General features: G+C 55.1%; 1 protein-coding gene and 1 long non-coding RNA gene across 9 annotated transcripts in view; both read right to left on the bottom strand.

Annotated features, from left to right (window-relative positions):
• NCAM1 (neural cell adhesion molecule 1) overlaps positions 1-19,051 on the bottom strand; it is a 119,386-nt gene extending 100,335 nt beyond the window's left edge. For all 8 annotated transcript variants that reach the window (XM_064173218.1, XM_064173220.1, XM_064173223.1 and 5 more), the window contains exon 1: positions 18,708-19,051. In XM_064173218.1, the coding sequence (XP_064029288.1) occupies positions 18,708-18,759 (52 nt within the window). In that variant the 5' untranslated portion in view covers positions 18,760-19,051. The remainder of the gene's footprint in view (positions 1-18,707) is intronic.
• Positions 19,052-19,193: 142 nt separating this feature from the next.
• Positions 19,194-26,113, bottom strand: LOC135191168 (uncharacterized). The gene is made up of 2 exons (XR_010308738.1): positions 25,941-26,113; positions 19,194-19,417 (listed from the first exon to the last, which is right to left on the bottom strand). It is a non-coding gene; the product is annotated as an uncharacterized LOC135191168 (long non-coding RNA).
• Positions 26,114-27,383: the final 1,270 nt, after the last annotated feature.

Genomic DNA, 27,383 nt, shown 5'->3' with positions numbered 1-27,383 from the left:
GGGTTTCAAACCTGCCCTTGTCCTGTCTCATGATGAACTTCAGGCAAGCTGGCTGGCACTGGAGCAAGATTTGAGATCCCCAATGAGGTTTTCAGATGTGAAACTCGGTTTGCAGGAAGACCTCCAACACCAGGCAGGAGGAGCCAAAGCCAGCAGCTGTTGGAAAAGTGCATTGACCCATCCCAGCAGCCCTGCAAGCCCCCAGGGGGACACAGTTCAGTGGGTAGCTGCCAGTGAGTTCCAAACACAGCTCCCAGGAGCAGAGCTGGAGGACCAAAAGCAGGATGGCAGGAACCATTTGACAGCTGGTGCCAGGACTGGGGGGAATGGAGCAGAGCTGGAGGTGAGGAGGAAGTTGTTGAGCAGGAGAGTGGTGAGAGGCTGGAATGGGTTGCCCAGGGAGGTGGTTGAGGCCCCATGGCTGGAGGTGGTTGAGGCCAGGCTGGTTGCAAGCCAGGAGGGAATGGTTAGATTGGACATTCTGGACAGGCTGCAGAGGTGGGCACAAGCCAAGCTCAGGAGCTTCAACAAAACCAAGGGCAAGGTCCTGCAGCTGGGTCAGGGCAATGCCAAGCACAAATCCAGGCTAGGCAGTGCCAGGCTGGAGAGCAGCCCTGAGCAGAGGGACTTGGGGGTGCTGCTGGAGGAGAAGCTCAGCAGGAGCCAGCAGTGTGCACTTGCAGCCCAGAGAGCCAAGCAGAGCCTGGGCTGCAGCAGCAGAAGTGTGGCCAGCAGGGCCAGGGAGGGGATTCTGCCCCTCTGCTCTGCTCTGCTGAGACCCCACCTGGAGTGCTGCATCCAGCTCTGGAGCCCCTGGGACAAGAGGGCTGTGGAGATGCTGGAGAGTGTCCAGAGCAGGGCCAGGAGGATGCTCAGAGGCTGCAGCAGCTCTGCTGTGAGCACAGACTGAAAGAATCCTGCACTTGGCCTTGTTCAGTCTCATCCCTTTGGCCTCTGCATTCTCAGGCATACTATGCCAGAAATTCTCCTTCCTTCTCCCTGTAACTTGGCACTGGAGAGGCTGCTCCTTGGATCCTGTGTCCAGCTTTGGGGCCCTCACTACAAGACAGACACTGAGTTGCTGGAGGATGTCCAGAGAAGGACAACAAAGCAGGGCAAGGGTCTGGGGCTGGAGAAGAGCAGCAGAAGGAATTGGCATTGTTTAGCCTGGAGAAGAGGAGGCTGAGGGCAGACCTCATTGCTCTCTACAGCTCCCTGAGAGGAGGTTGTAGTGAGGTGGGGGTTGGGCTCTGCTTCCTCCTAATGTCTCTTTCTGGTTACCAGAAATAGGAGATGAGGAAACAGAACAAAGCTGCAGCAGGGGAAAGCTCAGACTGGGCATTAGGGAAAAGCTCTTCATTAAGAGGTTGGTCAGGCAGTGCAGCAGACTCCCCAGGGAGGTGATCACAGCATCCAGCCTGGCAGAATTCAGACAGCATCTGCCTGCACAACACTTCTGGTCATATACTTTGCTTTTAGGTCGTCCTGTGAGGAGCAGGGAGTTGGACTTGATGATCCTCAGGGGTCCTTTCCAACTTTAGACACAGGTTTGCCCAGGGAGGTTGTGGAGCACAGAGAGGGAGGGTGAGGAGACACTGGCACAGGTTGGCCAGGGAGGTTGTGGAGCACAGAAGCACAGAATGTGATCAAAGATCACATTCTGTGCTTCTGTGCTCCACAACCTCCCTGGAGGTGTCCAAGACCAGGATGGATGAGGCCTTGGGCAGACTGTTCTAGTGGGAGATGTCCCTGCCCATGGCAGGGAGTTGGAACTGCCTGAGCTTTGAGGTCTCTTCCAATCTAAACCACTCAATGACTCTATGATGCACAACTACAGAGAACCCAGCAAAGCAAACACTGCCTGCACCAATACATCAGATGAGTTTCTTGCCTTTAACAGCAGCAGGGTTCATAGAATCAGGCAGGGTTGGAAGGGAGCACAAGGAGCAGCCAGTGCCAACCCCCCTGCCATGCCCAGGGACACCCTACCCTAGAGCAGGCTGCACACAGCCTCAGCCAGCCTGGCCTCAAACACCTCCAGCCATGGGGCCTCAACCACCTCCCTGGGCAACCCATTCCAGCCTCTCACCACTCTCCTGCTCAACAGCTTCCTCCTCACCTCCAGCCTCACTCTCCCCACCTCCACCTTTGCTCCATTCCCCCCACTCCTGACACTCCCTCACACCCTCAAAAGTCCCTCCACAGCTTTTTTGCAGCCCCCTTCAGATCCTGGCAGGCCACAAGAAGGTCCCCTGGGAGCCTCCTCTGCTCCAGCCTGCACAGCCCCAACTCTTTCAGGCTGTGCTCACAGCAGAGCTGCTGCAGCCTCTGAGCATCCTCCTGGCCCTGCTCTGGACACTCTCCAACATCTCCACATCCCTCTTGTCCCAGGGGCTCCAGAGCTGGATGCAGGACTCCAGGTGGGGTCTGAGCAGAGCAGAGCAGAGCGAAGCAGAGCAGAGCGGAGCAGAGGAGGAGAATCCCCTCCCTAACCCTGCTGGCCACACTTCACCCAGGCTCTGCTTGGCCCTCTGGGGCTCCCCAGAGCAGAGCAGAGAGGTAAGGATCTCCTCTCCCCACCTCCAGGCCACGCTGCTTTCGCTGCAGCCCTTTGGGGTTCGCAAGTGCCCTTTGTCAGCCCAAGCTGGATGCAGAACTCCAGGTGGGGTCTCAGCAGAGCACAGCAGAGGGGGAGAATCCCCTCCCTGGCCCTGCTTAAGAACAGAGGATAAACCCCCTTAAGGGAAGTATTTCTTCTGCTCCATCTTCCCATCTCTAAACTACCCAAAATAGGTGCTTATGATTTGCCTCTCTTCTCCTCTGCAAAGTGTCAGCTCCATACCCTGCAGGGTAACACACAGATGCTCCAGAGCAGCAGCCACCATCACCAGCTTGTTTGTGCTTCCCAACCCAAACCTCTCTCACCATTCCCCCCCCACAGCTTTTGGTGCCTTCCCAGAGCAGGCAAATGTCAGCCACAGCACAATAAATTGGTGCCATCTAGTGGGTTTCAAACTGCTCACCTGGACCACAGCTCTCAAACCCTACCTGGCTTTAATGACCTTGACTAACACCTGAAGGAAAGGAAAGCAGAAACAACCACATCCACCTTCCTTGCTGATCAAACACACCCCTAAAGCATGCACACTGAGGTCTTCCTCAGCTTCCACCACCTGCAGAAGCAGCAAATGAAATGAGCTGCCCAGGGAGGTGGTGGAGTCACCCACCCTGATGTGCTTAAGGATGTGGTGGATCTGGATGTGGTGCTTGGGGATCGTAGAACCAAGCAGGTTGGCAGAGAGCTCCAAGCTCAGCCAGCCCAACCTAGCACCCAGCCCTGCCCAACCAACCACACCATGGCACTAAGTGCCCCAGCCAGGCTTGGCTGCAACACCTCCAGCCACAGCCACTCCACCACCTCCCTGGGCAGCCCATTCCAGTGCCAATCACTCTCTCTGACAACAACTTCCTAACAACATCCAGCCTAGACCTGCCCTGGCACAGCTTCAGGCTGTGTCCCCTTCTTCTGTCCCTGGCTGCCTGGCAGCAGAGCCCAACCCCACCTGGCTACAGCCTCCCTGCAGGCAGCTGCAGACAGCAATGAGCTCTGCCCTGAGCCTCCTCTGCTGCAGGCTGCACCCCCCCAGCTCCCTCAGCCTCTCCTCACAGGGCTGTGCTCCAGGCCCCTCCCCAGCCTTGCTGCCCTTCTCTCAACACCTTCCAGCACCTCAACATCTCTCTGCAATTCAGGAGCCCAGAACTGGACACAGCACTCCAGGGGTGTCCTGAGCAGTGCTGAGCACAGGGGCACAAGAACCTCCCTTGTCCTGCTGCCCACACTGCTCCTGAGCCAGCCCAGGATGCCATTGGCTCTGCTGCCCACCTGGGCACTGCTGCCTCCTCTGCAGCTCCTCTCTGCCAGCACCCCCAGCTCCCTCTCTGCCTGGCTGCTCTCAGCCACTCTGTCCCCAGCCTTCAGTGCTGCTTGGGGTTGCTGTGGCCAAAGTGCAGAACCCTGCACTTGGCCTTGTTCAGCCTCATCCCCTTGGCCTCTGCCCACCCATGCAGCCATGGTTATGGATTTGGTTTAAGGAGGGTCCTGGGGGATATGGCTTAAGGAGGGTCCTGGGGGATATGGCTTAAGGAGGGTCTTAAGGGTTCTAGGTTGGGCTTGGTGACCCTGAGGGTCTTTGCCAACCTGGCTGTTTCTCTGTGTGAAATGAGGGCCAGGACAGGAGTTCAAAACCAGCAGAAACTCCTCTCTAGAGCTGCTGAGCATTTAGCCAACAGCTCTGCACTCACAATAAATAATGGGGGCTGGGGGGGGGAAGACAAAAATTCAGAACAAGGGGGGTAAAAAAGCAGTTATTACTGGGTGATGATCTGGTTCTTTGATCCAGCCACTCTGCAAGGGCACTAAGAGCATTCACCTGCCACATGGAAGTAAAACCTACTGCCACTCATGCAGCCATTCAAGCAGCATCCCCACCAGCTTCCCCCCATCTCCCACGACTTGGGACTGTTGCTGCATGCCCAACACCACAGCTAAGGCAACACTTCCTACTATCTTTGTTAACACCTTCTGGAGAAGGCTTTTTGCACATCTGAGGAGTGAGTTCTACCACCCTGTGTGTAGCAGAGATCATCTTCTCCCTCCAAACTGCTCCACGTGTTAATTAGGTCCAACATCCTGATGATCCAATAAGGATATTGATTCCCAATGCTCTCAAGGAGCTCAGATGGGGAAACCATTTGAAGTCACATCAAAAATGCATATGTAGGTGTGTTAAAAAGCTTCAGGCACTGATGCAAAGCCAGGCCTAGATATTTATAGCCCTAATCCATTTAAAGTGCTGCATTCCAAGGGAAGCAGCAGCAGCATTGCCTCCACTCATCACTTCTGGTGCCACTACTTCTAGAGAAAGGCAGAGCAGATAAAACCATTCACATGGTCAGAAAACATCTTTACCTGTTAGAGCCACAGAATCAGGCAGGGTTGGGAGGGACCACAAGGATCAGGCAGTGCCAAGCCCCCTGCCATGCCCAGGGACACCCCACCCTAGAGCAGGCTGCACATAGCCTCAGCCAGCCTGGCCTCAAACACCTCCAGCCATGGGGCCTCAACCACCTCCCTGGGCAACCCATTCCAGCCTCTCACCACTCTCCTGCTCAACAACTTCCTCCTCACCTCCAGCCTCACTCTCCCCACCTCCACCTTTGCTCCATTCCCCCCACTCCTGACACTCCCTCACAGCCTCAAAAGTCCCTCCACAGCTTTTTTGCAGCCCCCTTCAGACCCTGGCAGGCCACAAGAAGGTCACCTGGGAGCCTCCTCTGCTCCAGCCTGCACAGCCCCAACTCTTTCAGGCTGTGCTCACAGCAGAGCTGCTGCAGCCTCTCAGCATCCTCCTGGCCCTGCTCTGGACACTCTGCAGCATCTCCACAGCCCTCTTGTCCCAGAGGCTCCAGAGCTGGATGCAGTACTCCAGGTGGGCTCTCAGGAGAGCAGAGCAGAGCAGAGCAGAGGGGGAGAATCCCCTCCCTGGCCCTGCTGGCCACACTTCTGCTGCTGCAGCCCAGGCTCTGCTTGGCTTTCTGGGCTGCAAGTGCACACTGCTGGCTCCTGCTGAGCTTCTCCTCCAGCAGCACCCCCAAGTCCCTCTGCTCAGGGCTGCTCTCCAGCCTGGCACTGCCCAGCCTGCAGTTGTGCTTGGCATTGCCCTGACCCAGCTGCAAGACTCTAAGACTGACTCTCCCCACCTCCAGCTTTACTCCATTCCCCCTAGTCCTGGCACTCCCTGAGAGGCTAAAAAGTCCCTCCCCAGCTTTTCCTGTAGGTCCCCTTCAGATACAGATTTTGCAGGACTTGTGAATGTCTCAATGAATAATAAATCACAACTGCATCTGCAGAGCAAGAGAAGACAAAACCACTGCAGAGGTGCATCAATAATGCAGTGCCCCACAAGACACAAAAGAAGTTGTAGTGTGGGATTTGCTATTTTTACATCTCAGGGCTCCTTTACATGTCCCAAATTTAGAACAACAGCTTCTGAATATGGCACTCATCATTCTCCAGACCTGACACTCTGCAGCCAGCTACCAAGCCACAAGAGGATATGAAAAGAGAAAAGAGACTTTTCATTACCTAGCCTGAAGGTTCAGCATCTAATTAGCACAGCTACATTAAAAGATGGAAAGTGGAACATGGGGGCAAGCCTAAGATGCAAGCCAGGGAACATCACCAACCATCTCCTCACAAAGGGTCACATCCTTGAAGCACATAAAGGTGTGGGGGGAAAATGAAGGCATCAAGAGAGGAAAAAAAGACTTTTTAACCTCTAAAGCTCTGGCAGCCTCTGCATGGAGAACAGAAGACTTTGGAGCAACCTTCCAGGACCTGAAGAGGGCTACAAGAAAGCCAGGAAGGGACTAGGAGTGATAGGAGGGGAGGGAATGGATTGAAGCTTGAGGAGGGCAGACTGAAAATGGAGATGAGGAAGAAATTCTTGGCAGTGAGGGTGAGGAGACACTGGCACAGGTTTGCCCAGGGAGGTTGTGGGGCACAGAGAGGGAGGGTGAGGAGACACTGGCACAGGTTTGCTCAGGGAGGTTGTGGGGCACAGAGAGGGAGGGTGAGGAGACACTGGCACAGGTTGCCCAGGGGAGGTTGTGGAGCACAGAGAGAGAAGGTGAGGAGACACTGGCATAGGTTTGCTCAGGGAGGTTGTGGGGCACAGAGAGGGAGGGTGAGGAGGCACTGGCACAGGTTGCCCAGGGAGGGTGAGGAGCAGAGAGAGGGAGGGTGAGGAGACACTGGCACAGGTTGCCCAGGGAGGTTGTGGGGCACAGAGAGGGAGGGTGAGGAGGCACTGGCACAGGTTGCCCAGGGAGGGTGAGGAGCACAGAGAGGGAGGGTGAGGAGACACTGGCACAGGTTGCCCAGGGAGGGTGAGGAGCACAGAGAGGGAGGGTGAGGAGACACTGGCACAGGTTGCCCAGGGAGGTGTTCAAGGGCAGGTTGGAAGAGGCTTTGAGCAACCTGTGCTGGTGGGAGTTGTCCCTGCCCATGGCAGGGAGGGTTGGAACTGAACAATCTTTGAGGTCCCTTCCAACTTAAACCACTCAATGAAATCAGACAGGTGTGAGCTGAATGCACCACTTGCTGGTGCTGAGACTTGCTGGTGACAAAGAGGAAAACTTGGACTCTTACAGCAGAAGAAGTGTGAAGTGCTAGGCAAGGTTGACAGGCAAAGTGTTTGCAATCCTAGCAGCAGCAGCATTTAAAAGAGCATCTAGCAGGGAAAAAAAACCCTCACTGTTTACACACATTATTCTATATTTCTGCCTCACCACCCCCAGCAAAATCATTACTGGAAGCAGCAGGTCAAATGAGTCAGTGTGAGCAGCAAGGCAGGGCCTATGTGGGGGGTTAAAATAAAAGCTTCCTCACCAGGCTGCTCATTTTCCCCTTCAATTAAATCCTTCATGGTTTCAGCAGGTGTAAAATAGGTTAGCAAAACTCATTGCAGCTTGCAGCAATACAGACCTTAGAGTAGCCTTCTGGGACCTAAAGGAAAGCCAGGAAGGGGCTGGAGTGATTGGAGCAGAGGGAATGGACTAAAGAAGCTGGAGGAGGGGAAATTTAGACTGGAGATGAAGGAGAAAGTCTTGGAAGTCAGGGTGAGGAGACACTGGCACAGGTTGGCCCAGGGAGGTTGTGGAGCACAGAGAGGGAGGGTGAGGAGACACTGGCACAGGTTGCCCAGGGAGGTTGTGGAGCACAGAGAGGGAGGGTGAGGAGACACTGGCACAGGTTGGCCAGGGAGGTTGTGGAGCACAGAGAGGGAGGGTGAGGAGACACTGGCACAGGTTGCCATGGGGAGGTTGTGGAGCACAAAAGTCTGAACCTTCCCATTTCCAGCTTTGTTCCATTCCCCCCTGCCCTGTCACTCCCTGACAGCCAAAAAAATCCCTCCCCAGCTTTTTTGTAGCCCCTTTCAGATCTTGGAAGGCCACAAGAAGGTCACCTGGGAGCCTCCTCTGCTCCAGCCTGCACAGCCCCAACTCTTTCTTGTAGGTCCCCTAAAGTTTCTCCTCACCTTGAGCTGAAACCTTCTCTGTCCCAGTTTGCATCCACTGTTCCTTGTCTTACCACTGTGCACCACCAACAAGAGATTGTGCCTCTCCATTTGCCTCCACCCATCAGCTGTTTGTACACACTGAACCTATCCCATCTCAGCCTTCTCTTCTCCAGACTAAACACCTCCAGGGCTCTCAGTCTCTCTCCATGGGGACATGTCTCAAGTCCCCAAGTCATCCTCATGGCTCTCTGTTGGGCTCCCTCCAGCAGATCTCTGTTTCTCTTAAATTTGGCATCCCAAAACTGGACACAATACTCCAGCTGTGATCTGCCCCAGGGCAGAGCAGAGAGGGAGAAGAACCTCCTGAGCCCTGCCTGGACTCACTTCATTTCACCAACGCACTAAACACTCCACCACGCAGGGCCAGAGGATGTCAGGGGCTGGGAGGGACCCAAAGAGCTCATCCCTCTGCCAGAGCAGGACCACACAATCCAGCTCAGGGCACACAGAACACAGCCAGACAGGCCTGGGAAGGCTCCACAGAAGGAGGCTCCACAGAAGGAGACTCCACAACCTCTCTGGGCAGCCTGTGCCAGGGCTCTGGGACCCTTCCAGGCAAGAAGTTGCCCCTTGTGTTGAGCTGGAACCTCCTGTGCTGCAGCTTCCATCCATTGCTGCTTGTCCTATCCCAGAGAGCAGTGAGCAGAGCCTGTCCCCCCCTGCTGACCCTCAGCCCTCAGATAGTGACAGACATTGATCAAATCCCCTCTCAGTCTTCTCTTCTCCAGACTAAGCAGCCCCAGGGCCCTCAGCCTCTCCTCATCAGCCATGCCCTCCAATCCCCTCATCATCCTCGCAGCCCTCCTCTGGACCCTCTCCAGCAGATCCCTGTCCCTCTTCAACTGGGAGCAGTGAGCAGAGCCTGTCCCCCCCTGCTGACCCCCAGCCCTCAGAGATTGCTAAACGCTGGAGAAGAGAAGACTGAGAGAGGATTTAACCAGCCCCAGGTCCCTCACCAGGCAGTGCTCCAATCCCCTCCTCCTGGGCTTGGAGAGGGAATGTTGGAGGGTGATGAGAAGACATCTGCAGCTTGCCCTGAAGCTACCTGGCACCCTGCAGGCGACATGGCACCAGGAGTCTCTGCTCCCCTCTTACCCCTACCCCCAGCGCTCAGCCCCGGGACCAGGCAGGGCTGCTCAGCATCCAACAGCGACCCAAAGGCTCTGTCCTGCCCCAACACACTGCGCTAATTCTGCTGCTTCCAGCCTGGCCGCTTGAATGGAAGGGGGAAAAAAAAAGCCCTTTTTGAGCACAACAATTCCAATTCCACCACCCCTCTTCCCCTCCTTTTTCTTCCTCCTCCCTCCCCCTTCTTCCTCCCCTTCCCTGGGACTGCTCAGCACAAGCGCAATGCAAATCAGGCAAACTTCCCTTTGGAAGCAGTGATTAAGATGCGGAGGCAGCTCGCTTTTGTGTGTCGGTGGGATGTGAGGAGCCACCGACAGGCATTTCCAAGCCCTGAGCTGCCCTTCAATTCTCCCCCGGTGCTGTGCTTTAAACCATCAGATCGTGCAACAAATGCCACACACGAAGAGCAATTTGCCTGCGTTGTGTAAACACCCCCAAAGCGACTGCTCATCTCTTGGGCCACCTCTGCAAGCGCAGAGCCAATGGGGCTGGGGGAAAAAAAAGACCTCTGAGATCATCTGGTCCAGCCTAGGAGCTAACAGCACCACCTCAGCCAAAGCCTGCCACCGAGTGCCACAGCCAAGCTCTTAGAGTCACAGACTTAGTCAGGGTGGGAAGGGAGCACAAGGAGCAGCCAGTCCCAAGCCCCCTGCCATGCCCAGGGACACCCTACCCTAGAGCAGGCTGCACACAGCCTCAGCCAGCCTGGCCTCAAACACCTCCAGCCATGGGGCCTCAACCACCTCCCTGGGCAACCCATTCCAGCCTCTCACCACTCTCCTGCTCAACAACTTCCTCCTCACCTCCAGCCTCACTCTCCCCACCTCCAGCTCTGCTCCATTCCCCCCACTTCTGAACACTCCCTCACACCCTCAAAAGTCCCTCCCCAGCTTTTTTGCAGCCCACTTCAGATCCTGGCAGGCCACAAGAAGGTCACCTGGGAGCCTCCTCTGCTCCAGCCTGCACAGCCCCAACTCTTTCAGGCTGTGCTCACAGCAGAGCTGCTGCAGCCCTCTCAGCATCCTCCTGGCCCTGCTCTGGACACTCTCCAGCATCTCCACAGCCCTCTTGTCCCAGGGGCTCCATCACCAAGAAGAGGCTGGCTCCAGCCTCCTGGCACTCACCTCTTGCATAGATATGAACATGAATGAGGTCAGCCCTTAGCCATCTCCTCTCCAAGCTAAGCTCCTCACCTTCCTGCAGCAGCCTTACAGCTCCAGGGTTTGATCCCTGCCATCACAAACTGCCAGTGGAAAGAGTTGTGGGATAAGGCACTGGAATGAGCTGCCCAGGGAGGTGGTGAAGTCACCAAGCCTGGATGGGTTTAAAAGTCATTTGGATGTGGTGCTTAGGGATGGGGTTTAAGGTGAATCTTGTAGAGTAGGGGTCTAGGTTGGATTTGGTGATCCTGGAGGGCTCTTCCAACCTGATGTTGCTGTGATTCTGTGGTTTTAGGCTGTTGGATGAATAGAAATGTTGAGTAAGGCTTCGTGGTGCCAAGCAGCACCTTGTGATCAGCTCCTGCCATGCCCTGCCTTTGTGCCCTTCTGTGACCTGGCTTTAAGCCAGCTCCTGCCCACTTTGCCACTGGCTCCTGTGGACAGTCAGAGCCTCACAGAGCTTTAGGACCTCCCAGAGCTGGGCAGGGAGGAAACACAGAGCCTGTGCTGTGGAGAGAGTGACCAACTGTAGACTTGAGCTGCAAACATCTCCCCCTTGGTTTTGCACCTGAGGTCTAATTCTGAACACACAGCAGAGAGTTAAGACATCTTCAGGCACAAGCAACTGATTTTCTTCCCCCATAGCACAGCTCCCTGTTTCCTGCTGTGAACAACCAGGTTTAAATGATTGCTAAACAGCTACACTGATTACTCACCTAAGTGTGATGGCTTAAGAATCCTTATCACTCCTTTCTGGACTTCATATCACCTGTTAAGTGCAGTACTATGTGACCATACACCACAGCTGTGCTTCTGCAGAGAAAGCAGCCAAGACCTTAAAGCAGTTGGCACTTCCTTAGCAGGATAATTCATTGTTAGCTACTCTGCCAAATGAGTTTTTCCATCATCAGCTGCCTGGAGATCTGAAGTTATCAGGACTAAGGCTGCTCACATTCTACATTTACCCAGAGAAGGGTCTTGTTGAAGTACCTCCAATGTCTATGTTGCCTGTCATGCAAAAAGCAACTTCAGATGCCAAAGGCTGTAATGAGGTCAAAAAAATGCAACAGCAGACAGCCCTTGCATTTTCCAATGCAGCACCACCTACCCTGTACAGAGCAAGGTCTGTAAGCTGCAGGTGTCCTTCACTGTATTCACTGCAGGGGGGTTGGAACTGGGGGGTCTTGAAGGTTCCAGGGAGCTGGGGGGTGTTGAAGGTCCCAGGGAGCCGGGGGGTGTTGAAGGTCCCAGGGAGCCGGGGGGTGCTGAAGGTCCCAGGGAGCCTGGGGGGTGCTGAAGGTCCCAGGGAGCCTGGGGGGTGCTGAAGGTCCCAGGGGACTGAGGGGTGTCGAAGGTCCCAGGGGACTGAGGGGTGCTGAAGGTCCCAGGGGACTGAGGGGTGTCGAAGGTCCCAGGGGACTGAGGGGTGTTGAAGGTCCCAGGGGACTGAGGGGTGTTGAAGGTCCCAGGGGACTGAGGAGTGCTGAAGGTCCCAGGGGACTGAGGAGTGCTGAAGGTCCCTTTCAACCCAAACCATTCTGCCACCTCATCATCATCTTGCAGACAGTGGAAGCTGCTGGACTTAGCATCAGAGAATTGTCAGGGTTGGAAGGGACCTCAAGGATCATCCAGTTCCAACCATCCTGCAATGGGCAGGGACACCTCATGCTAGATCATGTTGCTCACAGCCTGGCCTTAAACACCTCCAGGGATGAGAGGTTTCCACCACCTCCCTGAGAAACCTGTGCCAGTCTCTCACCACCCTCATGGTGAAGAACTTCCTAACAGCCAAACTGAATCTACTCATTTCCAGTTTTACTCCATTCCCCCCACTCCTATCACTACCTGAAGCCCTAAAAATCCCCTCCTCTGCTTCCCTGTAGCTCTCTTAAGATATCAGAAGGCCACAATAAGGTCTCTTTGGAGCCTTCTCTTCTCCAGGCTGAATAGCCCAAATTGCCTTAGTCTCTCCTCATAGCAGAGCCCTCTGATCATCCTCATGGCCCTTCTCTGGACACCTTCCAGCACCTCCAAATCTCTCTTCTAATAGAGACTCCAGAACTGGATGCAGTACTGCAGGTGGGGTCTCACCACAGCAGTGCAGAGGGGCCCTTGACCTGCTGCCACACTTCTCTTGATGCAGCCCAGTGGAATCACAGGCTCACAGGATGGCAGAGGATGGAAGGGACCCAAGGAGATCATCCAGTCCAACCCCACTGCCAGACCATCCAGTCTAGCTCAGGGCACACAGGAACACATCCAGACAGGCCTGCAAAGGCTCCACACAAGGAGACTCCACAACCTCTCTGTGCAGCCTGTGCCAGGGCTCTGGGACCCTTCCAGGCAAGAAGTTCCCCCTTGTGCTGAGCTGGAACCTGCTGTGCTGCAGCTTCCATCCATTGCTGCTTGTCCTATCCCAGAGAGCAGTGAGCAGAGCCTGTCCCCCCCTCCTGACCCTCAGATAGTTATAGACATTGATTCAATCCCCTCTCAGTCTTCTCTTCTCCAGACTAAGCAGCCCTAGGGCCCTCAGCCTCTCCTCATCAGCCATGCCCTCCAATCCCCTCATCATCCTCGCAGCCCTCCTCTGGACCCTCTCCAGCAGATCCCTGTCCCTCTTCAACTGGGGAGCCCCAAAACTGAACATTACCATTGAGGATGAGGTCTGACCAGGGCAGAGGAGAACAAAAGAATGATTTTAATCTGCAGTTCATCCTTTAGCCCTTCCACCGATTTTAGGCATCCTCTATCACAAACCCAAAAGCACAGAGGGGGAAGGGGGAAATAAATCTCTTTCTGCTCCTTGGTGGCTGCTGCCCCAGCCCCTGGGAAGGGCTGAAAGGCTTCCATTTGGCTCCGACGGGAACTTCAAAAGGCAACCTCCCTAATGAGCAGCTGCAGTGGGGAAGCTGCGTTTCGACACCATCAACTGAAAGGGCACCGCAGCCAAACCCACCTCATTTACATCCCTTTGCATCACCCGGGGCTTTAAGTGCCTTCTCCTAAACAAAAGAAGCCAGAGGCAGCACACAGCTGACCTTCCAATTGGATTCTGTGATTTTTAGGTCTCAAAGCTTATTTGCCTGGTGGCTCTTTTTTGTTGGTGTTGTTGTTTTCCTCCCCCTTCCTCCCCATCTCTTTAGTCTTTAGGAGCGAGAGCTCTGCTGTGATGCAAACCGACCCAGTCAGACCTCTGAAAACAGGCGCAAAGGAGCTCGGTCAGGACAGGGGAGGATGCTTGGGAGCTGTATTTCACTCCACAGGCACACCCTTTATAGAATCAGAGGATCAGCCAGGCTGGAAGAGAGCTCCAAGCTCAGCCAGCCCAACCTAGCACCCAGCCCTGCCCAACCAACCAGACCATGGCACTAAGTGCCCCAGACAGGATTGGCTGCAACACCTCCAGCCACAGCCACTCCACCACCTCCCTGGGCAGCCCATTCCAATGCCAATCACTCTCTCTGCCAGGAACTTCCTAACAACATCCAGCCTCAACCTGCCCTGGCACAGCTTGAGCCTGGGTCCTCTTCTTCTGTTGCTGGCTGCCTGGCAGCAGAGCCCAACCCCACCTGGCTACAGCCTCCCTGCAGGCAGCTGCAGGCAGCAATGAGCTCTGCCCTGAGCCTCCTCTGCTGCAGGCTGCACCCCCCCAGCTCCCTCAGCCTCTCCTCATAGGGTTTGTGTTCCAGGCCCCTCCCCAGCCTTGTTGCCCTTCTCTCAATGCCTTCCAGCACCTCAACAACTCTCTGCAATGGAGGGGCCCAGAACTGGACACAGCACTCAAGGTGTGGCCTGAGCAGTGCTGAGCACAGGGGCAGAAGAACCTCCCTTGTCCTGCTGCCCACACTGCTCCTGAGCCAGCCCAGGATGCCATTGGCTCTCTTGGCCACCTGGGCACACTGCTGCCACATCTTCAGACATCCTCCCCGTTGTAGAAAGGAACAAAAGCTGTTGTAGGTCAAACATCACCGGCACTATCTTTACACTGCACCTGGGAAACTCTGCCAGGGCTCCTACTTCACTTTTTCCTTGTAGAAAAGCTGTGACAGAGGCTTCCAAAGCAAACAGCTTCCCCTACAGGCTCAGAGCACCTTAGTGTTTGCAAGTGGTGAGTTAAGAGAACCACAGAAGGGTTAACGACAAAGCAAATCGCCTTGCAAAAGCCATGCTTCAGAAGCCACCGAAGGACACCAACCAACCCCCCCCCCCCCCCTCCTTGGAGCTGGGCATCCTCTAGATAGCACCACCAGCTGTGCCAGAGAAAGACTGAAAGTGCAGGATGGCCTTTGAAATAAGGAAATAAAACCTGCTTTTGTCTCTTACTAAAGCTATTTTGCTGTCCCTTGCAGACTGATGGCAGCAGATGCAGTATCCCCCTCCTCCTCCTCCTCCTCCTCCTCCCATCAATTGGTTCTGCTTTCCTGCCAGCCACTCGAGGCAAACCCCTGGCATCACCACCCAGCTGCCCTCCCCACATCAAGAAAAAACAAGCAAACAAATCGACACAGACTCCCCCCACACCAAGAAAACAACCAAACCACTCCGTATCAACAGCAAACCGATTTCTTCATGCTTAAGAGCAGGAAAGCCTACCCTTAAAACATGTTTCTGGAGCTGAGCCAAGAAAAGTAAAGGCACTTTCAAGTCTGGAGAGCAGCCACGAGCTTTAAAACATGTTAAAAGTGGATAGTTGTGGAATTACTGTTAAATATGCTTAAAAAACAACATGAATTTTAGAAGAATCACACAAAAGCCAACAAAATAACCCCCCCCCCCCCCAAAAAAAAAAGCTATCAACCGGGTCAGGGCTTCCCAAGTTCATCCCTAGCAAGAGGATGGAGTTTATAGCAAACACTGCTGTTTAAGGACTGATAGTTGTTGGTATGGAAATGGAGATGAGCCATCTGCTGTGCTTATCTATAAATCAGCCTGGAAACGATGAGATAATAGGAGATTAAATAAAAGCACCACTCAGAGAGACCACAGGAACACACACAAAAGGTGGAATCCCCCCTCAGAGATGTGAAGCCACCACAGAAGTATTGCTCAGCCAGCAGTTTCTGCAGGGATCCCTCCCTAATGAGCATCTATCTCTTGTCTCCTCTCACTGTAAAGCTAGAGCTGGGGTTTCTTTATCACCATCACCATAGCTGCTCCCCCTTTTTCACTGCCACCTCGACATCCCAGCTCCCAAAGCAACAACCTTTCTCCCCCACCCCCGTAGTGGGCAAACAAGACAAAAATGGGTCAGCTTTAGAGGACCAAAGCATCCTTCAGCATGGAAAGCAGCACTGAGGTGCTGCTCTGACCATAGCCACTGCTGCTGCTTTGTTCTGGCTGTTTAATATTTTATCTGGGGGCTGTGTTCTCCATTTGCTGCTGATTTAACAGGCCACTTCCAGCTGTGCAGCTCCCCAGGCACTCTACACGTTCATCATTATTATTATTGGATAAACATGGACTTGAGTGGGGGCAACAGATGACAACAGAGAGAATTATTTCTTTGCTAACTTCCAGCTATTTCCCCTGGAAAAAGAGGGGAACAGCTTTATTCTTGGGGTAGAAAGCTTTATTCTTCCCTCCCAGAGCTGAGTGTGTGTCAGACAGGCACAAGCCATGGAATCACAGAGCCTGGCATCTTATAATGGCTGAGATAAGAACAGGGATGGTGATCAGAGGGTGCAACAGAGAATTTTGCTTTGCTAACATCCAGCTACTTCCCCTGGGAAAAGGGGATGGGGAGGAGAAAGTTTTATTCTATCCCCCCCCAACACTGAGTGTGTGTCAGAGAGGCACAAGCCATGGAATCACAGAGCCTGGCATCTTATAATGGCTGAGATAAGAACAGGGATGGTGATCAGAGGGTGCAACAGAGAATTTTGCTTTGCTAACTTCCAGCTATTTCCCCTGGGAAAAGGGGATGGGGAGGAGAAAGTTTTATTCTATCCGCCCCCAACACTGAGTGTGTGTCAGAGAGGCACAAGCCATGGAATCACAGAGCCTGGCATCTTATAATGGCTGAGATAAGAACAGGGATGGTGATCAGAGGGTGCAACACAGAGAATTTTGCTTTGCTAACATCCAGCTACTTCCCCTGAGAAAAGGGGTTGAGGGGAAAGCTTTATTCTACCCCCCCCCAACACTGAGTGTGTGTCAGAGAGGCACAAGCCATGGAATCACAGAGCCTGGCATCTTATAATGGCTGAGATAAGAACAGGGATGGTGATCAGAGGGTGCAACACAGAGAATTTTGCTTTGCTAACTTCCAGCTATTTCCCCTGGGAAAAGGGGCTGGGGAGGGGAAAGCTTTATTCTACCCCCCCCAACACTGAGTGTGTGTCAGAGAGGCACAAGCCACGGAATCACAGAGCCTGGCATCTTCTAATGGCTGAGATAAGAACAGGGATGGTGACCAGAGGGTGTGGCTGTGCCAGATGCAGAGCTGGCTAGGGTGAAAAACCTGTGCTGGCAATATGTGTGTGTGCTCCCCACCCCCCCCCAAAAAAAAAAGCCACAAAGAGCAATACGATTTTAAGAGATTACAACACAGAGAAGCTCTCCAGCAGTGCTTAGAGCAAGGGAGGGCTGCGGATCGTTAAGGCGAGGTGTTGTGCTGATGTTAAACAGGTGGCTCGATTTAGCAACAGACTTGAGCACACTGGTGGCAATGGTCTGCCATGACAGGAGCTGGAATTGAGCCACCAGATAGTAATTGTTACTGTGCCGGCAGACAGGGCTACAAGCAGGAGTAACAGCCTCGGGAGATAAGGAACGGGCGCGGTGGGAAGGAGGATGCGAGGAGCTAAAGGGCAGAGCTGAAGGGAAGGGTGAGAAGCAGCTGTGCCGCCGTGGGGTCTGCAGTAGCAGCGATGAGAAGGAGCAGGGCACTTGGGTAGGTTGCGAGGACCTGAAAGAGGTAGAGAAGCTACCCTGCGGCAGCGGCGACCTGCAGAGGAGGGAGCTTTAGTGAGCTGAAGGCGGCAGCGATCAGCAAAGGGGCGCGGAAGGATGAGCTGAAGAGGGGCTGCGAGAAGGCAATGACAGCTCGGAGCTTAGGGCAGCAGGGGCAGTGTGGGTGCTTCGGCTCACGACGCTTGCAAAGGAGGAGGGGGAGAAGCGGTTTGAGGACCTGTAGGAGAGGACCTGAGTGACACAGCCAAGAACGGGCGCAGAAGGCTCTGGGGAACCCTTCCCGGCGGGTGCAGGTGAGGACAGCGCCGAGCACGGGGCAGGACACGGCGAGGCTCACCGCCGGCTGGAAGCCCTGGCCGGTGCCGCCGGCGGAGAGGCGGTACCAGCACAGGTGTGGCCGAGACCGCACCCAGCCACGGTGGGCGGAGCGGCGCGGCGCGGCCCGGGCGGCACCGGCACCGCTACGGGCGTTGGCGACCCCAGCGGCTAACGGCCGCTCCCGCCCGGGGCCGCCTGCTCCCAATTGGCCGCTGTCGCCGCCTGCCGCTCCCTTAACGGCAGCAGGGCGAAGCCCAGGCCCCGCTCCGCCGCCGACCGGGAGCCCCTCCGCAACCTTCCCGCAGCGCCGCGGCCATTCTCCTCTCCGCCCTGCTCTAACCCCCGCCTTTAACCGCAGCCGCACCGCTCCCCGCCTCGCCTCGCCTGCAATCTCTGCCCCGCACATGCAGCGCTCGCAAGAAGGAGGGCGGATGGGCGGGGGCGGAGGCGGACACCGCCGCGTAGCGCAGCAGCATCTCCAACATTCACAATGAAACTGACGCGACCACGAAAATCCGCCGCCTCCTCGCACGGCGACACCATTAGCACCGCGCACGTAGCATCCTCCCCGCTCCGCTCACCTCCTCCTTCCCCATCTCCATTGTCTGGGGCTCTCTGCACACCGAAAGCCCAACCCCGGGGAGACGGACTCCCCGCGGGGTGAGCGATTGCTGCCGTCGCAGCCGCGGACAGCAGCGCCAGGGCGCAGCGCAAGCCGCTCGCTCGTTCTCACCCTTCGCACATAGGCACCCCCCCAATCCCTCCGCTTTCTGCTGTCAAATTGGCACTGCCCGAACCATCTTTCCCCTCCGGCTCCCTCGACAACGAACAATGTACACCCAACAGCTACCCGAGCACGCACACCGGGCGCGGTCAGCAAGGCGGGGTGGGATGGGGGGGGAACCCCGCAGCGCAAACCGTCTCCCCCCCGGCAAGCCTCAGCGGCAGGGCAGCGGCGACAGGGTCCGCCCGACCCCATTGTTCGCTTCGCCAGGTCCCGATTCTACCCCGCCCCAGCTAGCTCCGGAGGGCCGCGCCCCGCTCGTACCTGCGGCTCCAAGCAAAACCAGCGTCCAGGGCAGTACGGTGGCCAGCAGCATCGCAGCCGGCTGGGGGAGAGCCGCTCCTGCAATAGCCTTTTTCCTGCGGGTCGGCAGAGACGCAGCCTGCTCCGTGCAGGTTTTCTTTTTGCGGGTCGGGGTTATTTTTTTTTTCCCCTCCTTCCCCTTTTCCTTCTTCCTTTCTTTTATGTTTTGGTGGCTTGGGGTTTGGGGTTTTTTTTTCCTTCTCCTCCCCGCGTTTCCCCCTTCGCCGCTGCTCCTTCCCGCTGCCGGCCGCGCTCCGGCTCCGTTACCGCGCGTAGTCCCCTGCACCGCCTTCTGCCGGCCGCGTCCCGGCGCCGCCGCTCTGACTGACAGGCGGCCTCAGCACCGCGGCCCGGATCCCTGCGCCGCCGCCGCCACCGCCGCCGGCCCCGCGCCGCGGCCGGCTGGCACCGCCGTGTTCTTCCACCCGCGCCCGCCTCAAATAGTACAGCGCAGTCCGCACGCAGCGGGGCTGAGGGAGAGCTGCCGGGCGCTTGCGAAACGCGGTGCGGAATCGCGGAGCCGGCTCGGCGGGGCCCCGGTGGTTAGCGGACGCGGAGGAGCATCGCGGGGCAGAGCGGTGGTGGTGGCGGCGTCGAGGTAGTTCGTAGCCAAAAATGGACTGAGGGAGTCGCTGGCGGAGGGAATGTGGACGTGGAGGTTCGGCCAGCACCTGCGGGAGGGCAGGTGGGAAGTGAAGAGGGCAAGGGGAAGAGCAGGTCGCTAACTGCCTGCTCTTCGGAGGAGGTTTTGTGCCGTCGCTGCAGGAGCTGGCTCGGAACCCACGGGGCACATGCAGCTGCAGGCTGACACCCAGCCCTCGCAGGCACCGTTTTGCCCCTGCCAGGGAACAGATGCGCCCTGGAGACTTGGCTCTGCAGCAGGTTGTCCACTTCAGTGGAAAAGAACTCCCGAGATGGAGTCCAACATCGAATGGTTTAGGTTGGAAGGGACCTCAAAGCTCAGCCAGTTCCAAGCCCCTGCCATGAGCAGGGACACCTCCCATTGGAACAGGTCGCTCAAGGTCTCATCCAGCCTGGTCCTGAACACCTCCAGGGAGGTTGTGGAGCACAGAAGCACAGAATGTGATCTTTGATCACATTCTGTGCTTCTGTGCTCCACAACCTCCCTGGGCAGCCTGTGCCAGTGTCTCCTCACCCTCCCTCTCTGTGCTCCACAACCTCCCTGGCCAACCTGTGCCAGTGTCTCCTCACCCTCCCTCTCTGTGCTCCACAACCTCCCTGGCCAACCTGTGCCAGTGTCTCACCACCCTCACTGCAAAGAACTACTTCCTTAACATCCAGTTTCAATCTCCCCTCTGCCAGTTTAAACCCATTCCTCCTCCTCCTCCTGTCCTTACATCAACCCGATGCCACCAAACCATGTCCCTGAACCCCTCCAGGCATGGTGACTCCACCACCTCGCTGGGTGGCCTTTGCCAAGTCCTAAGCAGTCTTGCAGCAAACAAATTTGTCCTCATCTCCAACCTAACCCTCCCCTGGCACAATTTCAGGCCATCTCCTCTGCTTCTATCACTTGATTCTAGGGAGCAGATCCCAACCCCCACCTCACTGCAGCCTCCTTTCAGAGAGCTGTAGAGAGCAATGAGGTTTTGCCCTCAGCCTCCTCCAGGCTTGAAGAACCCCAGTTCCCTCAGCTGCTCCTCACCAGACCTGTTCTCCAGGTCCTCACCAGCTTCACCACCCTTCTAACCACTGATGCCAGGACTCCCTTCACCTGGTTCACACCCACCCTCCAACCACTTTCACCTGAGTGCATCAAAGCTGCTGTGTGCACACACAGGTGTTGCCATTCAACCTCTTTCCTCCCCCCACCACCCACAGCAGCAACTCTTCTTCCTGCAGAGATCTGAGAGGTGGTGGGTGCTGGGGCACAGTACCAAAAGGGATCAGCCCTGGGTGTACAGAAAAAACAGTGAGGATGAAAAGCCAGAGTCTGATCTAGGCTGGCATTGCAATCAAAGCTCATTTCAGACCATCATGGCTTAACTGTGCTCCTCCAGCACCTCCCCACACGGACAGGAATTGCTAAGAGCCTTGCTTCAGGGAGTCATAGAATGGTTTGGGTTGGAAGGGACCTCAAAGCTCAGCCAGCTCCAACCCTCTGCCATAGGCAGGGACACCTCCCACTAGAACAGGTTGCTCAAGGCTTCATCCAGCCTGGCCTTGGACACCTCCCTGGCCAACCTGTGCCAGTGTCTCCTCACCCTCCCTCTCTGTGCTCCACATCCTCCCTGGGCAACCTGTGCCAGTGTCTCCTCATCCTCACTGCAGAGAACCCTTTCCTGACATCCAGTTTCAATCTCCCCTCCTCCACTTTAAACCCATTCCTCCTCCTCCTCTCATTACCAGACCTTGTCAATAGTCCCTCCACAGCCTTCCTATAGGTCCCCTTCAGATCCTGGAAGGCCACTCCAAGGTCTCCTCCAAGCCTTCTCTTCTCCAGGCTGCACAGCTCCAACTCTCTCAGCCTGTGCTCAGAGCAGAGCTGCTGCAGCCCTCTCAGCATCTTGGTGGCCTCCTCTGCACTGGCTCCAGCAGTTCCATGTCCCTCTTGTGTTGAGGGCCCCAGAACTGCACACAGTATTTCACCTGGTTGGAAGTGAACCTCAAAGGTAATCTTGGCCAGCACCCCTATAGAGAGGTCTCCAGCAGGTTGTTTAGGGCCACATGAAGCTTGATCTTGGGTGTCTCTAGGGCTTCCACCACCTCTCTGGGTAACCTGTGCCAGTGTCTCCAGGGATAGAGCTTCCACCACCTCTCTGACTAACCTGTGCCAATGTCTCCAGGGATAGGGCTTCCACCACCTCTCTGGGTAACCTGTGCCAGTGTCTCCAGGGATAGAGCTTCCACCACCTCTCTGACTAACCTGTGCCAATGTCTCCAGGGATAGGGCTTCCACCACCTCTCTGGGTAACCTGTGCCAGTGTCTCCAGGGATAGAGCTTCCACCACCTCTCTGGCTAACCTGTGCCAGTGTCTCCAGGGATAGAGCTTCCACCACCTCTCTGACTAACCTGTGCCAATGTCTCCAGGGATAGGGCTTCCACCACCTCTCTGGGTAACCTGTGCCAGTGTCTCCAGGGGTAGAGCTTCCACCACCTCTCTGGCTAACCTGTGCCAATGTCTCACCACCCTCCTTGTGCAGAACTTCACAGAATCACAGAAGCATCCAGGTTGGAAAAGACCCTTCAGGATCACCAAATTTCCTTCTGATGTCCAACCTGACTCTGCCCTTCTCCAGTTCCAAACCACTGCCTCTCATTCTATCCCTCCAAGCTCTTCCACACTGTCCCTCCCCAGCCTGCCTGTAGCTTCAGGTACTGAAATACAGCTCTGAGTTCTCCCCAGAGCCTTCTCCTTTCTTGGCTGAACTCAATCCTAGTATCTCCCAACTTTGGGATCTGTGCTTTCTAGGGGAAGAGATCAACTATGAGGAGCAGCTGAGGGAATCTGGAGAAGAAGAGGCTGAAGGGAGATCTCTGCAGCTCCCTGATAGGAGTGAGATTGGGTTGGCCTCTTCTCCCTAGTATATGACTGGATAGGGCTGGGCCATTTGGTTGGACTGGATAATCTTGGAGGTCTCTTCCAACCTGGTTGATTCCATGATGATAGGAGAGGAGATGACCTGAAATGGGCCATTTGGTTGGACTGGATGATCTTGGAGGTCTCTTCCAACCTGATTTATTCTGTGGTAATAGAAGGAGAGGAGATGGCCTGAAATGGGGCATTTGGTTGGACTGGATGATCTTGGAGGTCTCTTCCAACCTGGTTTATTCTGTGGTGATAGAAGGAGAGGAGATGGCCTGAAATGGGGCCATTTGGTTGGACTGGATGATCTTGGAGGTCTCTTCCAACCTGATTTATTCTGTGGTAATAGAAGGAGAGGAGATGGCCTGAAATGGGGCCATTTGGTTGGACTGGATGATCTTGGAGGTCTCTTCCAGCCTGGTTGATTCTATGATGATAGAAGGAGAGGAGATGGCCTGAATTGGTCATTTGGTTGGACTGGATGATCTTGGAGGTCACTTCCAACCTGATTTATTCTGTGGTAATAGAAGGAGAGGAGATGGCCTGAAATGGGGCACTTGATTGGACTGGGTGATCTTGGAGGTCTCTTCCAACCTGGTTGATTTTATGATGATAGAAGGAGAGGAGATGGCCTGAAATGGGGCACTTGATTGGACTGGTTGATCTTGGAGGTCTCTTCCAACCTGGTTGATGCTATGATCTCAAGCAAAGGGATTGGAGGTGCAGCATTTCTCTCCTCCAGGGGTAGCCTACAGCCTGTGTTTTCATTCCACTAGCAGGAGAGAAAAGCACTTGAGCTGAATTACACTTTTGTGTCAAAACACACAAAATCATTTTGCTTTAGTTGGTTAATTGTTTGTTGCTGTTTCCAAAAGCAAGATTTGAACTACCTGGGGAAGCTGTGAACAAGGGAGGACTTCTAATGACATTCCAGGCTGCCTAGCAGAAAGCTGCCATGCAGAAACATTTAAGGCTGAGAGGAACAATGCTGGTGTCAAATCCCATTTAAAGGGCATCTAACAAAATCCTTTACTGTATTTGTTTAGTGCTCAAATGGATTAATGAATTTATCATAGAATCACTCAAGGTTGGAAGAGACCACAAGGAGTTGCCAGTTCAGATCCCCCTGCCATGGGCAGGGACACAGTCACACTAGAGCAGGCTGGCTACAGCCTCATCCAACCTGGCCTTGGATACCTCCAGGGATGAGGTTTCCAGCCTGGCCTTGGATACCTCCAGGGATGAGGTTTCCAGCCTGGCCTTGGATACCTCCAGGGATGAGGCTTCCAGCTTGGCCTTGGACACCTCCAGGGATGAGGCTTCCAGCTTGGCCTTGGATACCTCCAGGGATGAGGCTTCCAGCCTGGCCTTGGATACCTCCAGGGATGAGGCTTCCAGCCTGGCCTTGGATATCTCCAGGGATGAGGCTTCCAGCCTGGTCTTAAACACCTCCAGGGATGAGGCTTCCAGCCTGGCCTTGGATACCTCCAGGGATGGGGTTTCCAGCCTGGTCTTAAACACCTCCAGGGATGAGGCTTCCAGCCTGGCCTTGGATACCTCCAGGGATGGGGTTTCCAGCCTGGCCTTGGATACCTCCAGGGATGGGGTTTCCAGCCTGGTCTTAAACACCTCCAGGGATGGGGCTTCCAGCCTGGCCTTGGATACCTCCAGGGATGAGGCTTCCACCAGCTCCCTGGACAACTCTTTCCAGGCTCTCACCACCCTCATGCTGAACAACTTCTTCCTAATATCCAGTCTGAATCTACTCATTTCCAGCTTTGTTCCATTTCCCCCCCAGTCCTATCGCTCCCTGACAGCCTAAAAAGTCCCTCCCCAGTTTTCCTCTAGCCCCTTTCAGATACTGAAAGGCCACAATAAGGTCACCTGGGAGCCTTCTCCTCTCCAGACTCAACAGCCCCAATTCCCTCCACTGCTTGGCTGGTAGTGGTCTAAATAAAAGGACCATTCCAGGCCAGGTCATTTTATTTTATGCTTTCCTGTTTGAGAAATCTTTTCCCCCTTTCCACTTCATAAAACTCCTCTGAGAGGAACAACCAAACTCACTGCTTGCAGTCTGACTGAAAACTCTTCCCTGCTCCTCTGCTCTGCCTGGCTCATGGCCTCATATTGCATTGATTATCTGCACAGAGCAGCCTGGCTCAGCCATGCCACATTCCACTACTCGACCCCCTCTTGCTTTCCAGCTTCACATCAATCCTCACTATCCTGCAGACTTCCATTGCTGGGCTCTGCATTCCTGCCACCCCTTCCACAGATTCGTGGACTCAGAGTCTTTCAGTTGGAAGGGACCTTCAAGATCATCCTAGTGCCAACCCCCTGACATGGGCAGGGACACCTTCCACCAGCCCCAGGTTGCTCAAGGCATCATCCAGCCTGGACTTGAACACCTTCAGGGAGGTTGTGGAGCACAGAAGCACAGAATGTGATCTTTGATCACATTCTGTGCTTCTGTGCTCCACAACCTCCCTGGGCAAACCTGTGCCAGTGTCTCCTCAACCTCCCTGGGCAACCTGTGCCAATGTCTCCTCACCCTCCCTCTCTGTGCTCCACATCCTCCCTGGGCATCCTGTGCCAGTGTCTCCTCACCCTCCCTCTCTGTGCTCCACAACCTCCCTGGCCAACCTGTGCCAGTGTCTCCTCACCCTCCCTCTCTGTGCTCCACAACCTCCCTGGGCAACCTGTGCCAGTGTCTCCTCACCCTCCCTCTCTGTGCTCCACAACCTCCCTGCCCAACCTGTGCCAGTGTCTCCTCACTCTCCCTCTCTGTGCTCCACATCCTCCCTGGGCAACCTGTGCCAGTGTCTCCTCACCCTCCCTCTCTGTGCTCCACAACCTCCCTGGGCAACCTGTGCCAGTTTCATTCCACCCTCACTGCCAAGAATTTCTTCCTCATCTCCAGTCTCAATCTGCCCTCCTCAAGCTTCAATCCACTGCCTCTCATCCTAACACCACAAGCCCTGGTGAAAAGCCCCTTCCCACCTTTACTGCCCTTTGGGTCAGCAGTTTGCCCTGGCAGCCCATCTTGACCAACCTCAAGAGGCCTTAAACCCACTCAATCCCTTCCTGACTTTGCCCACCACACAACCCCTCCTGTGCCATGCTGTGCTCTGTGCCTTGGCACAGCTTCAGCAGCATGCTGGGGCTGAGAATCTGTCAGTGAAGTCTTGGCATCATCTCTGGGCTTGCTCTGCTGGCTCAGGGGCTGACTCCTAGCCCTGTAACCTCTCTGCCCACCTTGCTGAGGGCACACCTCAGAAAACTCTTGAGTCACAGTGGGGCAGGACTAAGCTGTTTAGAGCTGCATCATTAAGGAGTAACTTTACCAACTGGGGTCAAGGAGTGATAGACTTTCTTTTGCCTGTGCTGTAGGCAGTCATCCTGGCAAGTTCAAAACCAAGCTGGGTTTGGAATCCTGCATGACTCACTGAAGAGCACATTTCTGCTTCTCCAGCAGCTGCTGCTGGGAGCAGGAGGAACAGCTGCAGCATGACTGACTCCTCCAAAATAAACCCCCAAGCCTGGGGCCTGCAAGAGAATACCTTGGAGAGATGCTCTGAAGCACAGAGGGCTGCCAGATTTGGAGAGCAGCAGCAGCCACATCTTACATTGCCTCATTTCACTTTACCTTAATCCCACTTGGAAGTGCTGGGTGAGAGCTCAGGAGCCTGGGGGGGGCTTCTAAATCCAGTCACAGTGTTTGGCTTCCCTCCTGTTCTTGCTCTTCCCTTACACCAGCCTGGCTCTTGCTCCATCTTTACAGACATTTGCTTGTCCACCTCTGCTCTTTATGTTCCTCCTGAGCTGAAAGCCAAAGCAGTAGATGTGAGTTCTTCCCAGAGAGAGTGATTGGCATTGGAATGGGCTGCCCAGGGAGGTGGTGGAGTCACCATCCCTGGAGGTGTTCAGGAAAAGCCTGGATGAGGCACTTAGTGCCATGGTCTGGTTGACTGGATAGGGCTGGGGGATAGGTTGGGCTGGATGAGCTTGGAGGTCTCTTCCAACCTGCTTGATTCTATGAGCTGGAAGCAGTTGCACTTCTCTAACTGCTGTGTGCAGGGAACAGCTACCAAGCAGCACCAGCAAGAAGAGCAGCCTGAAAGCTGGCACCTAAATAGAGGAACACAGAGACCTTGATGGAGCACAGTAGGGGTGGGATTCATTGCAGCTGGCTTCATCTCATCCTTAAAGCTGGTGGCAGCAATAGGTCAAAGAGAGACACCTGTCAGAGGAGCAGTGGGTTTAGGTGTAAATAGCTTCATTGTGGAGTTTCACAGTTCTGATCAGCTCAGCCTCAGCTTTCAGCTGCAGTTTGGCTTTGATCACTCTGCAGGTTAATCCAGAAGCTGTTAGTTTAGAAAGCAGGCTGAGCCTTGGCTCTGGGAAAATCATCCAGGTGTTTATCATGGATGGGAATATGATTGCAGCTTCCTCCTGCAAGGTTGGACGTGGCACTTGGTGCCATGGTCTGGCCTTGAGCTCTGTGCTAAAGGGTTGGACTTGATGATCTGTGAGGTCTCTTCCAAGCCTGATGATACTGTGATACTGTGAATTCCTGCTCTTGAGCAAGCATAGTGTTAGTTGGAGAAGGTGAATGGAGAAGGTGAGACCCCACCTGGAGTCCTGCATCCAGTTCTGGAGCCCCTGGGACAAGAGAGCTGTGGAGATGCTGGAGAGTGTCCAGAGCAGGGCCAGGAGGATGCTGAGAGGCTGCAGCAGCTCTGCTGTGAGCACAGCCTGAAAGAGTTGGGGCTGTGCAGGCTGGAGCAGAGGAGGCTCCCAGGGGACCTTCTTGTGGCCTTGCAGGATCTGAAGGGGGCTCCAAAAAAGCTGGGGAGGGACTTTTGAGGCTGTGAGGGAGTGTCAGGAGTGGAGGGAATGGAGCAAAGGTGGAGGTGGGGAGAGTGAGGCTGGAGGTGAGGAGGAAGTTGTTGAGCAGGAGAGTGGTGAGAGGCTGGAATGGGTTGCCCAGGGAGGGGGTTGAGGCCCCATGGCTGGAGGTGTTTGAGGCCAGGCTGGCTGAGGCTGTGTGCAGCCTGCTCTAGGGTAGGGTGTCCCTGGGCATGGCAGG

Source organism: Pogoniulus pusillus, chromosome 38, assembly GCF_015220805.1.
Source record: "Pogoniulus pusillus isolate bPogPus1 chromosome 38, bPogPus1.pri, whole genome shotgun sequence".
Classification (NCBI taxonomy): Eukaryota; Metazoa; Chordata; class Aves; order Piciformes; family Lybiidae; genus Pogoniulus; species Pogoniulus pusillus.
The sequence above is the reverse complement of the archived record's forward strand: the minus strand, read 5'-3'. Positions and strand labels throughout refer to the sequence as shown.